This window comes from Cervus elaphus, chromosome 2, assembly GCF_910594005.1.
Source record: "Cervus elaphus chromosome 2, mCerEla1.1, whole genome shotgun sequence".
Classification (NCBI taxonomy): Eukaryota; Metazoa; Chordata; class Mammalia; order Artiodactyla; family Cervidae; genus Cervus; species Cervus elaphus.
The window spans coordinates 24,286,192-24,299,863 of record NC_057816.1 but is presented as its reverse complement, the minus strand read 5'-3'; the positions used below and the strand labels follow the sequence as shown (position 1 = coordinate 24,299,863).

Genomic DNA, 13,672 nt, shown 5'->3' with positions numbered 1-13,672 from the left:
GATAAAAGTCATAAAACAGGGTTATAAAGGGACAGCTGGAGTATTCAGTTAAATTGCTCTTTTGATGAACAAGGCAGCACTTTCCACGTCCTGTCAGCCAGTTACTACTACTGACTGGCATTAACTAGAAGGTTACAACTTACAATTTTTTATGCAGTACTACTATTAATATGTTAGCCATGCCTTTCACAGTGAGAAAACAGTTAAACGCCCATGATGCAATATCTTATAGGAAAGATATTTTATTAACTCGGAAGTGTCATAAGATGCTATAGTGAGCAGGCCAGAGTGGATTTTTAACATTTTTTATTTTAAATTGTTTCTCAAATTACTTGAGAAATTTTTTCAAAGGATTAGATGGTACTGGACTCAAATGAGTGAACAGATTTTTTTTTAATGTTCCCAATAGAGGAGTATGATAGGCATTTCACTTGTTTTCTTACAGTAATTAATTGAAAGACGTTGGTCTTAAATTCCTGACATCTTTTTGGCACAGAATAAAAAAATAGTTGTGTTTTTGTTGATAATGCTGTACTACATGGTGGTGGTGTATGAATCAGTATTTTAATTTCAAGGAAGAAATTCACCTTAAGCTAGATGTAAAAGAGAACTTGATCAATGAAAAAAATTATCCTCTGGTTTTCTATACCCAGTTTTCATCTTTCATCCTTAACTGCTCTAGGACATGATCTGTTTTCCACTCTTAAAATTTTATATTTAATACAAAGTTATGTAAAATGCTGAATACTGGTTAGTTGTTTTTAATTGTTAATTAAAATAAATTTATATAATAAAAATAAATAATGCTTCATAGTGCATTTAAGACCTAAGAAGAATATATACAGGTTTTGATATACTTATTAAAATATTTTGTTTAGGAACTAGGCTAGAAGTATATTTTAAAAAATAATTTATATTTTCACCTTGCATGTAATATTTAGTGGAAATCATGACCTATGTGACTTGGAAACTGAGTGCATTTCCTGCAAACCGAGTGATTGGAATTGGGTGCAATCTGGATTCACAGAGATTACAGTATATTATTACAAATGTCTTGAAGGCACAGACTTCAGGAAAAGAAGTATGGGTTGTTGGTGAGCAGGGAGAAGACAAAGGTAAGAAATACATGTTTATTAGTTATGTATATTGATAATCTACATCATCAGAGGCCATGGTATGCACATATGCACAGTTCTGGGGACTCCAGTTGTGGAGCCTAGTTGGTTTTCCTTCCACATTTGAGTGCCTTTTGTATGTGGGGCCCTGTATTGTGAATAAACTCTACAAACGTGTCATTCTAGTTGTATTTACTTTTCTGTAAATAAAAGGCAAGACTCCTTAGGTTATATATTTTTATTTTTATATTTTGTATTTGAATTTCAGCATCCAGGATGAATTTAAAAGTTTAATTTTCTGGAGAGCAACATTTAAATAAACCCTAAAGCATACATAGATCTTCCTTGGTGGCTCAGACGGTAGAGAATCTGCCTGCAATGCAGGAGACCCAGGTTCAATCGCCGGATCTGGAAGATCCCCTGGAGGAGGGCATCGCAACCCCCTCTAACATTCTTTCCTGGAAAATCCCATGGATAGCGGAGCCTGGCGGGCTACAGTCCATGGTGTCGCAGAGTCAGACATGACTGAGCGACTTTCACACACACACACAGCATGTACAGAACTCTTTCCTTTACTTTCCCATCCTGCAGTCTTGCTTACCTTTCCTAAGTCCAGACTTTCTCCCTAGGTGCATACCTCTTTCTCTTTCTCACCTTTTAAACAGAATATCACTCTATTTACCCTTAAGGCCCCCCTTTTTTTTCTTTTTACCAGCTACTTGCTTTATGCTCTGTCCCTACCGTAGAAACCATTCATAAAATCTAGTCCCCCTAGATTTGAAAGCCTTTTTTCCTGTCCCATAAGATTGCTTTCCCTATTTAATTCAATAACCTCTTTTTTCTTTATTATTTCTCTCATGCTGTAAAGTCAGGTTGGTCTGGTGATTAAAGTGCTTTTTCCTGAATTTGCTCATTTTTTTTCATTTTAAACAAGTATACTTGCTCACTACTGTAAGATGTCAGTGTGATCCAGAAGAGGCACAGAGCAAAGCCTCTTCCTTCACCATTCTTAAAAATTATTCCAGGGACTTCCCTTGGTGGTCCAGTGGTGAAGACTTTGCCTTCTAGTGCAGAGGGTTGGGTTCAGTCCCTGGTCGGGGAGCTGAGATCCCACGTGCCTAGGGCCAGAAAACCAAAACATGAAATAGAAGCAATCTTGTAAAAGAAATTAAATAAAGATTTTTTTAAATGGTCCACATCAAAAAATCTTTTAAAAAAATTATTTTAGAGCAATAAGAAAAATTTTTTAATAAAGCTATTTTGGCTGACATTAAAAGTATAGGATACTCTCTTTATTAAGGGCCAGAATGAATATATTTTAGACTTCCAGTGCTTAGACACTTACGAGTGAGCATTTAACATGGGTTGAAATGACTGGAGAAAATTCTATGCAGGCCATCATTGAACTGCACTTTGGAAGAATGAATAGGATTCAAATAAATAGGCAAAGAGTGAAAGAGACATTCCAGGAATGGGAAAACATGCAAAGGCACACACTTAGGTATGGCATATTCATGGGATAAAAAAATCTAGACTGGTTGTTGCAGAGTTTCAACCAGATAAGCTTGGTTGATAACTGATTGGTAACTCATTTTGGAGGTATTTTTTTCTTGAATACCTGATAAAGGGTTGGAAAGATTATCAGGCAGAGGGGAACTATTAAAGGTATTTGAGCATGCGAGTGACATGTTGAAAAGGTAATCTGGAGGGAATTTCATTACTTCCTCATTTAAAGTGTATTGTTATTGTTGTTGTTTTTGTTGTTCCAGTTGCTAAGTCCTGTCTGACTCTTACAGTGTATTATTACTACTTTATTCATCCTACAGGTGCTGAGGGGTAGAGCACAATGTAGAAAAGAACTTCTCTGCCTGTGAGGAAGTGATCATTTAACTCAAGAACTGGAGGAAGATTTAAAATCTGTATAACTGTGCACTGGCTACCTAGAAAGTTCAGTGCTAGACTGACTCAGGCAGTAGAATAAACCTTTATAAAACCTGACTACGTGATTCAAGCAGACATAGCTTTTCAGGCTCAAAATGCTTACTGACACTAAAGACTAATCAATAGAATGAGAAAAGGGGAGCAAATAAGAACTTGGATGAGATGTATTTGAGTAACATGTCTAGGGATTCAAATAAACACAAGACCCCCAAATGTTTGCCATTTGAGTTCTGGTCCATGTTAATCTCTTGCCTGTCTGATAATTGTAAATCTCCCAGTTAATTTGCTCTTTTCCCTCTAGTGTACCCTATAAATGATGCCAAATTAATAATGATATTAGCTAAAACTTACAGGGTTTGCAGTATGTTTCACATATTAATTCAGTCTTCCTAAATCACATTCTTCTTTTCAAAAACTTTCACAGGCTTCCTCTGACCAAATCATTAAATTCTTCTACTTGCAATTCAAGTAGTCCCAAAATACAGCCCTAATCTTCCTTCCCAGTTATAGTTATGGAGGCAGTCATGTTGTTAGAGAGCTGGAAGCCACTCAAAGGGTCAACGATTACAGTTTGTGGTAGGGAGTCAGCAATAAATGCGGGAATAGTAGGAGTGACCGCTCCAAGAGCCTTTTCAGGTCAGAGAAGGACTAAAACCAGGTCTTGTGCATCTCGGCCCTGCCCCACAGCTTTGCTTCAGCCACAGGGATCTTTGCCCACTGTGTTTACTTTTTTCATAATCCCTTCTCCTTCTCACTCAGCATATTCAAATCTTATTCTTCAAGGTCTCAGTTAAGTCCCTCTTACTTATGCTTTGAAGTTTTTCCTGATCACATCATCGCACAGATTCCTTCATTCCTTTGAGTTAAAAGCTTTTGCTAGCTAAATGCAATTAACCATATATTGTCTCAAGATGTTTATTCTTTCATAAAGTTGCTGTTTATTCTGATCCAATTTGAATTTTGTCTGTGTACCTTCTCCTTATTGAAAGGGTAAATTGTTAAGCTGTTCTTTTGTTGAAAAAGTCATACATTCACATTGCAAAACAATTAAATAGTACAAAAAGATAATGTAGTGAAAAATGTCTCCCTTCTATGCCAGACACCTAGTCCCTCTCTCTAGAAGCAATGCCACCTTTTAGAAATGTTCTGTGTAAGGACAAGCATATGAAATATATATCATACATCATTCTCCACCTTGCCTTCTTTCTAATTGTTATGACTTGGAAATGACTGCAGAATAACATATATAGATATCATTCATTCTTTTTAAGTACTGGAATACCAAAATGTAACCAATCCCCTAAATTATAATTTTTGAATTAATAAGAACATTTTACATTATGGTTATATGAATATCTCAAATTGTAAAGAGAAAATAAAGGATGGTGTGACTCGATGAGTAAACCTAAGACACTTTGCTGACTGCTGTTGGAGCTACATAAATGAATAAAGACCCTGTCTTTAGGCAGGTTAGAGACTGATACAGAAAGTGACTATAATAGGCAGTATTGATGAGCCATAAGAGAGGTCCAAGAGAAGTAGGGTAAAAGCACAAGGAACTGGGCTTCCCTGGTGGTCTAGTGGTTAAGAATCTGCCTTGCAATGCAAGGCACACCAGTTCCATCCCTGGTGCAGGAAGATTCCACATTCCTTGGAGCAGCTGAGCCTGAGAGCTGCAACTACTGAAGCCCTTGCGCCTAGAGCCCATGCACCGCAAGGAAGAGTAGCCCCCACTCCCTGCAACTAGAGAAGACCTACATGCAGCAGCGAAGACCCACCACAGCCAAAACATAAATAAATAAATATTAAAAAAAAAAAAAGTACAAGGAATGGAACTCTCAAGTAGAGAGTTGAACTAGAAATAGATGTAGATGGATGTGAATTGAGATTACTTAAATATAGTTTATGTAATATTTGATACAGAGAATATATATATATAATGTATATATTTGTTTTAAAACATAGTTGACCAAACATTCATGAATCCATACTCAATTAAGAACATTATGAATGCCAGTGAAGCTACTTATGTACTCCCCAACCCATCTCCCTATGTCTAGTCTTGTCTCATGTTCATGCCCTGTCGTGTCTGAGTCTTTGTGAGCCCATGGACTGTAGCCCACCAGGCTCCTCTGTCCATGGAATTTTCCAAGAAAGACTGGAATGGGTTGCCATTTTCTCCTTCAGGGGGTCTTCCCAATCCAGGGATCAAACCTGCATCTCCTGCATTACAGGCGGATTCTTTACCACTGAGCCTTGGACTGCTGTCAGATCACTTTTTATCATGTCTTCTACTTTGTTTCAGAAATAATTACATCCACTGATTGGTGGGTTTCCCTGGTGGCTCAGACGGTAAAGAATCCGCCTGCGATGCAGGAGATCAGGGTTCCATCCCTGAGTTGGGAAGATCTCTCTGGAGTAGGGAATAATGGCTACACCCTCTAGTATTCTTGGGTTTCCCAGGTGGTGCTAGCAGTAAAGAACCCACCTGCCAGTGCAGGAGACAAGAGATGCTGGTTCAGTCCCTGGGTTGGGAAGATCTCCTGGAGAAGGGCGTGGCTCACCCACTCCAGTATTCCTGCCTGGAGAATCCAATGGACAGAGGAGCCTGGTGGGCTACAGTCCATATGGCTGCAGAGTCGGACACTGAAGTGACTTAGCAGGCACATGTGCACTGATAGGTCGTCTTCCCTTGGGTTAGAGGCTCCCTCTGCTGGTTTTCCTCTGCGGGGCTTCCCTGGTGGCTCAGACACCAGGGAATCCACCTGCAATGTGGGAGAACCTGGGTTCCACTCCTGGGTTGGGAAAATCTGCTGGAGAAGGGAATGGCTACCCACTCCATTGTTTTTGGTCTGGAGAATCCCACGGACAGAGGAGTCTGGCAGGCTATAGTCCATGGGGTCACAAAGAGTCAGACATGACTGAGCGACTCACTTTCTGCTGGTTTCATGGGTAGACACCAGTTGGTTATGTCTTTGTATTGGTGACACCATAGCAAAATTAGAATTATTTTTTTATTCAGTGCTTAGTGCGTGTATTAAATGCTTTGTAATCTCATTTAAAATTTAAAAACACCCCAAAAAGGAGGTGGTGGTTTTTTCCAAATCAATATACAAGGAAGCATAAGACTCAGTGAGTTTAACAACTTGTCCAAGATTACACATATAGTAAGGGCAGAACTGAGATTTGAATCCTGGGTCTGACTGCAAAACTGTACTTTTTCTTGTGGTGACTTAATTAGATAATTTCTCTTAAGGCTTTAGTATCGTGTCTGGCACAGATAAACACTCAGTAAATAGTAGCTGTTATGACAGTGATCAAGATGGAAAGATGGTGAGGAAGAGAAAATTGGCAAAGGGACACGGAAAACTACACTTTGAAGTAGGCAACATTAAGATTTAGAAACAGTTATAAGAATAACAGATATGTGTAAGTAAAATTATTCTCTTTAGTTATTTCCTCTACAAATGACAATTACAGCATGACATGGGGAAGAATTCCATGACATGTAAGACCCTTCAGGATCTGTTTCCTGCTTCCTTCCTGAGCCTCATCTTCTGCCATTCTGACAAGCAGTTTATGCTAGTCACATGATCAGCTTGCAGCTTCCTGAGGGGCTCATGCTCTCTCAAGCTTCCTTGCCTTTGCACCTGATACTTCCTTTCCCTGAACATCCATTCATTTGGCTAAGTCCTGCTTATCCTCCAAGACTGGGCTTGAGTGCCTCCTCTCCCAGGAAGCCTTCCTTACTTCTCCAGGTTAAGTAAGTTCATGCCTCTATTATACTCCTTATCACAGTGTTATAATTGCATGTTTACCTGTCTTCACCCCACGAGACTCTAACCTCCTTGAACTTGGAGTGGCCTCAGTAAATATGTTTTGAAGTGAATGAATGATCTTGATACCATCTTTTTGTAACCATAGGTCATTGCTGTGCTCCACCAAATTAATTACAACATGTGATTTGGAGCTGCTGTTTTTAGCTGTGATAGTGAAATCATGTAAAGTGCAGGTAACTCCTTCAAGTGATGTTTTAGAAATCCAGAGACTGGACCTCAAAACAGTGTTAGCTCTTCTGCTGTGTGCATCAGTCTTACCTAAGGGGTAGGTGTTATGTGTAATGGAAAAAAAATATCCCATGGTCATTTTTAATTAAAATTTTTGGGATCAGAGGATTACTGTTCTTAAGGAATAGAACCAGAAAGATAAGGATTGATTAGATGCAATATTTGAAAGGGATCCTTAAACTAGGATAAATACACACTTAGGAAGTGTGAATGGTTGGGCAATAAGTGAACAAAAAATGAAATAATTAAGTCTATCTAAACTTAACTGAAAATCCTAATGACTGTGTCAGAAGCAAATTTGAATATAGTGAAGCTTTCTCCATCTCTCTGAACATTGTTTTCTCATGGCTCTTAAAAGTCAACTCAGAGAGGAAAGATGAAACATGTGATTACTTTTGTAATAATAGCAGTAATACTCATAATTAAATTCCAGACTTCTTGGTGTCCTTTCTTTTCCCATACCTACCTTTCCCTTTTTATTTATTTTCCTAAGGTCTGTAAATGCTTGTTCATCTAGCAGACATTTCCCTGCAATTTTCTGTCTATTGTGAAAATACTAATAATGTACCAAACTTGTTTTTAGAAAATAATTCATGTATAGTCCTATTCAAATGAAACATTAAAAAAAAGACCCTTAGTAATTTCTCCACATGCATTTGTATTGTTCATGTAACAATTTTTGGTTTTGCTTTTTTTACTTAATATAAGAACTTCTATGACCTTCAGTGGTTGTCATTGACATAGACACTGATGCTGAGGTTTTTGTTTTTTTTTTAATCTTACTTAATCGAACCAGACATGCTCAAGTGTCTGTCTGGAAGCTGCTGCATTCCTTGAGGACTTTTGAGGATCTCCCACAAATTATCCAGTCTGTTACAGTGAAAGGGGTAGTCCTCAAGATTTTGCCATGGTACTGCTGTGAACTTCATTTCTATCAGGGAATAATGATTTCCCCTTCACTTCAGCCTTCTAAATGTCCTGAATTCTTCTCATAGGAAAATCTTTGTAAAGTCAAAGCCATAATCATCTTCTCCCAAAAAGGGGAGATACAAAATCCCATATGCCATTCTGTTCATCTTGATAGTGTACATTTCTTTTCTAGCTCAATCACTCTCTGTCTTGGGGAAACTTAAAGATCTAAACTGCAATCTCTAGTGACCCCATTAACATTAAATAATAAGGGAACCATAGAGAAAAATGAAAACTGATTTTTAATATCTACAAATATGTATGTATACAAAAGCAAAAAAAACTGCTAAAACTTTTCCATGTTTTCCAAGTTAACCGTTCCAAGTATGTTTTCCTCTCTGTTTACTATAATTACAGACTGTGTGAGGTCGATTCTGTATTACCGCTTGTGCATTCTTTCGTTTGGTAGAGAAACGGCGCCAGAGGACACAGGACACATGATCCCTGCCCCCCGGGATCTTACAGTCAGTCTGGGGAGGAAAGTGTCCTTTGTTGCTGATGTTGCTGATGGCCTTATTTTTAATGCAGTTTAGAAGAGCTGTGGGAATTCTCTGGCAGTCCAGTGGTTAGGGCTTGACACTTTTACTGCCGGGGCCTGGTTTCAGTCCCTGGTCAGGGAACTAAGATCCTACAAGCTGCACGGTGCAGCAAAAAAATAAAACAAAGAAAAAGAAGACTTGTTAAGTGTAAAATATGTCTTACATATCTGCATGTATTTCTATTTTGCCTACCCAAAGATTTGTATCAAAGAAGGTCTTCACAGTGATGAGAAATCAATGACTATTAAAAAGGTTTCAGAATGTTACTTTAAATTTCGTATTAAAGTATGGTATAAATATCTATTTCACATGTATAGCTTTGAGTTTTTAAATTGTTTTTATAAACGGTGTAGTGAGAGGAAATGGAAAACCCAAATATGCTCTTAGAAAACAGGACCCTGCTCTCTAACAGTCGTGGAGTCTCATCCAGAGTGTGTGTGCGTAGTCGCTCAATCGTATCTGGCCTCTGTGACCCCATGGACTGTAGCCCACCAGGCTCCTCTGTCCATGGGATTCTCCAGGCAAGAACACTAGAGTAGGTTGCCATGCCCTCCTCCAGGGGATCTTCCCAACCGAATCAAACAGGGATCTCCTGCACTGCAGGCAGATTCTTTACCAGTTGAGCTGCCAGGGAAGCCCAAGAATACTGGAGTATGTAGCCTATTCCTTTTCCAGGGGATCTTCCCAACCCAGGAATCAAACAGGGATCTCCTGCAATGCAGGCAGATTCTTTACCAGCTGAGCTACCAGGGAAGCTGTAGGTGACCAAATTATTTGTCATCTGGTGATAGAAATTAGTCTGTGTGGTTCCCAGAGGAGCAAATGCCAAGGGCTTACAGCACGTGGGAGCCTATTATACACTGCCTGCTGAGAAAGTCTTTCTACTCAGTCAGTAAAATGACCCAGTGTTGTTGAGAGAGAACAGGTAACGGGCTGCAAGTAGACTCTGGGATCATGTTTTGAGGGGACTACGGCTCCATGTCTTCTCACCCCAGGCAATCAGTACAGCACAGTTAGCGCCGCCAGTGGAAGTATGTAACTATCCAGCAGGGGGGAAATATTCATGAAGTTTGATACAGGTACCCTTGACTGCAAATGATCCTTTATCACATTACTCCTAAGAGAGTTATTGACAAGATAATAATCAATTTTTCATTTAATTTTTAGTGCCCATATGGAGTGGCCAAGGGGAAGTAACAAATCATGACTCTCAGATGCAGCTGTCCAACAGGTAACGCTGAATGTAGATTTGCATGTATCCAACTAAAAACCATACAATTCATAGCTAACATGATGGCTGTTTGCGTGGCATGTACTTACCAGGCTTCTGCAAACAAAACTAACTAGTATGGACAAATCCAGAGTGCATGGGAGCAGTATTTTCTATTCTTTGATTTCTTACCTCAAAGTAGATCCAAGAGTGTTTTGCAAGCCTAATATTTAGATATGCAGTTGACTTTTTAAAGGGTGGAACAGACTCCTTATTTGTAGGCAGTGATTTACCACTTCTATATTTAGGATACAGGATCCTGTATCTGAGGATTTTGGCTATTTTCTTAAAGGTAGAGGAGAATTGGCCCATACCACTTAAAAATCAATATGTATTTATTAATCATAGTTAAAATACATTTGGAAATTAGTCTAATGTGAATGGATAACCCCCATTATAATTTCAGGCAGAAACCAAGTATAATGCACAGATCCTTGAATCTTTTGTGTTTGTTCAGAGGCCTTCTAGGGGTCTTGACCCCATAGGTTGGACTCTACATACTATGTATTTTCATGCCATTTGTTGTTTTACTGTCTCATAATATAACATCCTGTCCTGAATTCTGATTCAGGTGATTTTAGGTTTTTAAACCTTCAGTTTATGGTTTTTAGACTGTAACAACTGGAAAGAATAGTCTCATATTGAGAATAGTAGTATGTTGTATAATCCATTCTAATCTGTTTCTCTTTATAATCCTGCATTTATAGCTTTCAAGAGGAATGAATTCAAACATGTCTGTTTGATTTGTATAATTTTTAATTAGTTACAAAAAGAATGTATGCGCTTATAAAACTTTGTGTTTTAATTGAAGTGTAGTTGATTTACAATGTTGTGTCAGTTTCTGGTGTACAGCAAAGATAAAGCCTTAACTACTGCACATATCTGTAAAGCGAAAAGTGAAAAGCAGGGGTAATTCCATTCTCCAGAAACAACCGCTGTTAACAATTTAGCGTCCATGTATCCAAACGTTGGTTTCTCATGCTTCTGCAAGAATTATCATCATTATTGTTGTTTTTATAATACATTTATGCTATTCATATTATCTTGCAACTTGCTTTATTTCCTTAATAGTAAATGTTGGATATTTCCCCATATTGTACACATAAATGTACTTTATGTTCTTGTCAAGAGCTATATGGTGCTACATTTGGTAGTGATCTATTTAACAAGTCCTCTTTGGATGAATTGTTTCCAAAATTTTTTCTGTATTCAACAAAGCAAACATACTTACACGTATATCTTTGCACAGTTGAGCATATTGCTATAGGACAAATTGCTGGAAGAGTAATTTTAGATCAGGTGTTGCCAAATCTTCCTCTTAAAAACTTGAATAATTTTGCACTCTGAACAGCAGTTACAGAAATGCCAGTTTCTCTGTAGCTTCTGCAAAAGTAGTTATCAGTCTTTTTGTGAAAGTCGCTCAGTCATGTCCGACTCTTTGCAACCTCATGGACTGTACAGTCCATGGAATTCTCCAGGCCAGAATACTGGAGTGGGTAGCCTTTCCCTCCTCCAGGGGATCTTCCCAACCCAGGGGTATTGAACCTAGGTCTCCTGCATTGCAGGCAGATTTACCAGGGAAGCCCATTAGTCTTTTTATTCTTTGCCAATTTTGATGGGCAAAATTGATGTATTTATTGTTTTAGCTCATATTTAGTAAGTATTAGTGGTGGTAAGCATCTTTTTATATTATTAGGCCATCTGTATTGACTCACTGTGGACTGCCTAATATTTTAAGAAAAGCTTAATTAATTACTGGGCTATCTGCTGGTTTTCCTAACAATTATATAACTCTTCTGTGTCATAAAAATATCTAATTAATACCTTATACATAAGCTAAAACTAAACATACATATGTTGTGCGTTTTCTGAAATCATGATTTGTCTGTTTTGTTTTTTATAACCTAGGGCCATGGAACTATTAAGGGTAAAAGGTCAAAGATCATGGTCTGTTGGACTATCAGTAGCTGACCTGCTTGACAGTATTGTGAATGATAAAAAGAAAGTACATTCTGTATCAGTTTTAGCAAAGGTAATTGCTATTCTCTCATCATAGTTTTAAATATTTATAGTATTAATATAACAAAAAAAGTGCTGTTCACACTGTAACCTGGTGTCTTCAGTATCACCAACTTTTAGAGTAACACATGGGAGAAGATAGTTTTGGTCTAATCCCTATCTTGCTTGGCTATGGGAAGTCTGGACTTCTACCAGGTTGCCCTTCACCCCCATTAATTTTTGGAATTCCCAAAAAGCATTTATATATTCCATAAACTTCTGGTTGTCATTTATCTCCTCAGCCAGCCAGGTCACCCCAGGCTGACATGCCAACTGGTCTTAGCTGGTCATCAGTCTGTTTCTCCAGTTCAGGTTGTCCTTTACTGCTTTATTCCAAGTATAAAGTCCCTAAAGCACAGCTAAGAGGAGGCACAAATGCTTAACCAAATATTCGCAAAAACTTAGAAATACTGGAAGGGAAATAAAACATGGAAGGGAAAACTGAAAACAGGTTACCAAATTTGACTGCACTCAGAGCCCATGTTAAGCCCCTCCCCTGGGAATCCACTCTAACAATCTTTTTTCTTTCTTTTTTTTGAGAGTTTGCTTTATTATTGTTGTTGTTTTACAATAAAAATAAGTAGCTATGCTCTCAGGAAAACAAATTTAAAAAGAAAAAAAAATCACAGAAATTTATTAACAGCATTTTAAAATAAGGCTTTTGAAATATTTATTGAAATAAATTATCTCAGCCTAAACATGTACTCATCACTCTTTTTTCAGTTACTTCTCAACATTCTAAAAACTTTCTTATGTAAAATATATTTAACTTTGCCAATAATTTTAGATAATACTGGATTCTTCCCAAAAAAGACTACCATAAAACTATGCTTTCAGACATTAAAGAAAAACTTATTCCAATAGAACATAAATCTGAACTATGTAACCTATGCTTGCATGTTTCAGATCCTTCAAGTTAAATGCATCAAGGATTTGAAAAAGTTCAGACCTGGGTCTGCTCCAAGGCAGGTGGACACAACATCTTAACTTTCCATGTTTAACTAAACCAACAGGAACAAAGTTATGACAGTGAGGGTCTCCAGGAAGAAAGATATAAAAAATATCTTTTATTTCTTCAATAAAACTCTTCAGAATTTACTCTCCCATTTTGTAAGGCCCACATTTCCTCCAAGGATCAAATCCACAACCTTTGGCACTGCCTAATTTACTTTACCAAGGAGTTAAATCCATGAACCAAAGCCTGCTGCTTAACCCTTTCAGTGCTGACCTTCCCCATGTCCAGGAGGGGGAATGGGGACAATGAAATACAGAGAGGGGAGGACAGACACACAGGGTATACCTGTGAGATGCAGGAGCACCAGCGTCAATGGAATAAAGCCAGCTTTGAATAGGGAGCTTAGAAAGTTAGTCCCTGGGACACAACAGGTCACCTCCTTCCACTACATCCCTGGGCTTTCCCCTCCGTGCTCCAGGCATCAAACCAATGACAGTCTTTTTTCTTTACCTCCAGCTTGTTACCCATATTGCAGGGTGCTAGCTTACTTCCCCATAAAGGGAGTATCTTTGACCAAATTCTTCCCATCTCATAACAATTTTCTGAAACAGTAACTGGAGTTTAGAAAATAAATGAACAAATTTTTTAAAAATTTCAGCTTATATCACTTTGTAGTGCTAGGACCAGAAAAGGAAGAAAATACCCATATATGTGGTATTAACTTTTTTGCAGTGATTCAGCTCTAATCCCAATTTTTT

General features: G+C 38.0%; 1 protein-coding gene across 5 annotated transcripts in view; it reads left to right on the top strand.

Annotated features, from left to right (window-relative positions):
• UEVLD (UEV and lactate/malate dehyrogenase domains) overlaps window positions 1–13,672 on the top strand; it is a 55,238-nt gene that overhangs the window by 38,732 nt on the left and 2,834 nt on the right. For 3 of the 5 annotated variants that reach the window (XM_043874788.1, XM_043874817.1, XM_043874798.1), the window contains 3 exons: window positions 942–1,115; window positions 9,799–9,862; window positions 11,810–11,933. In XM_043874788.1, the coding sequence (XP_043730723.1) occupies window positions 942–1,115; window positions 9,799–9,862; window positions 11,810–11,933 (362 nt within the window). Of the gene's footprint in view, window positions 1–941; window positions 1,116–2,941; window positions 4,713–9,798; window positions 9,863–11,809; window positions 11,934–13,672 lie in introns of those variants that run through there. The other 2 variants (XM_043874809.1, XR_006335334.1) reach the window with 2 other exon arrangements.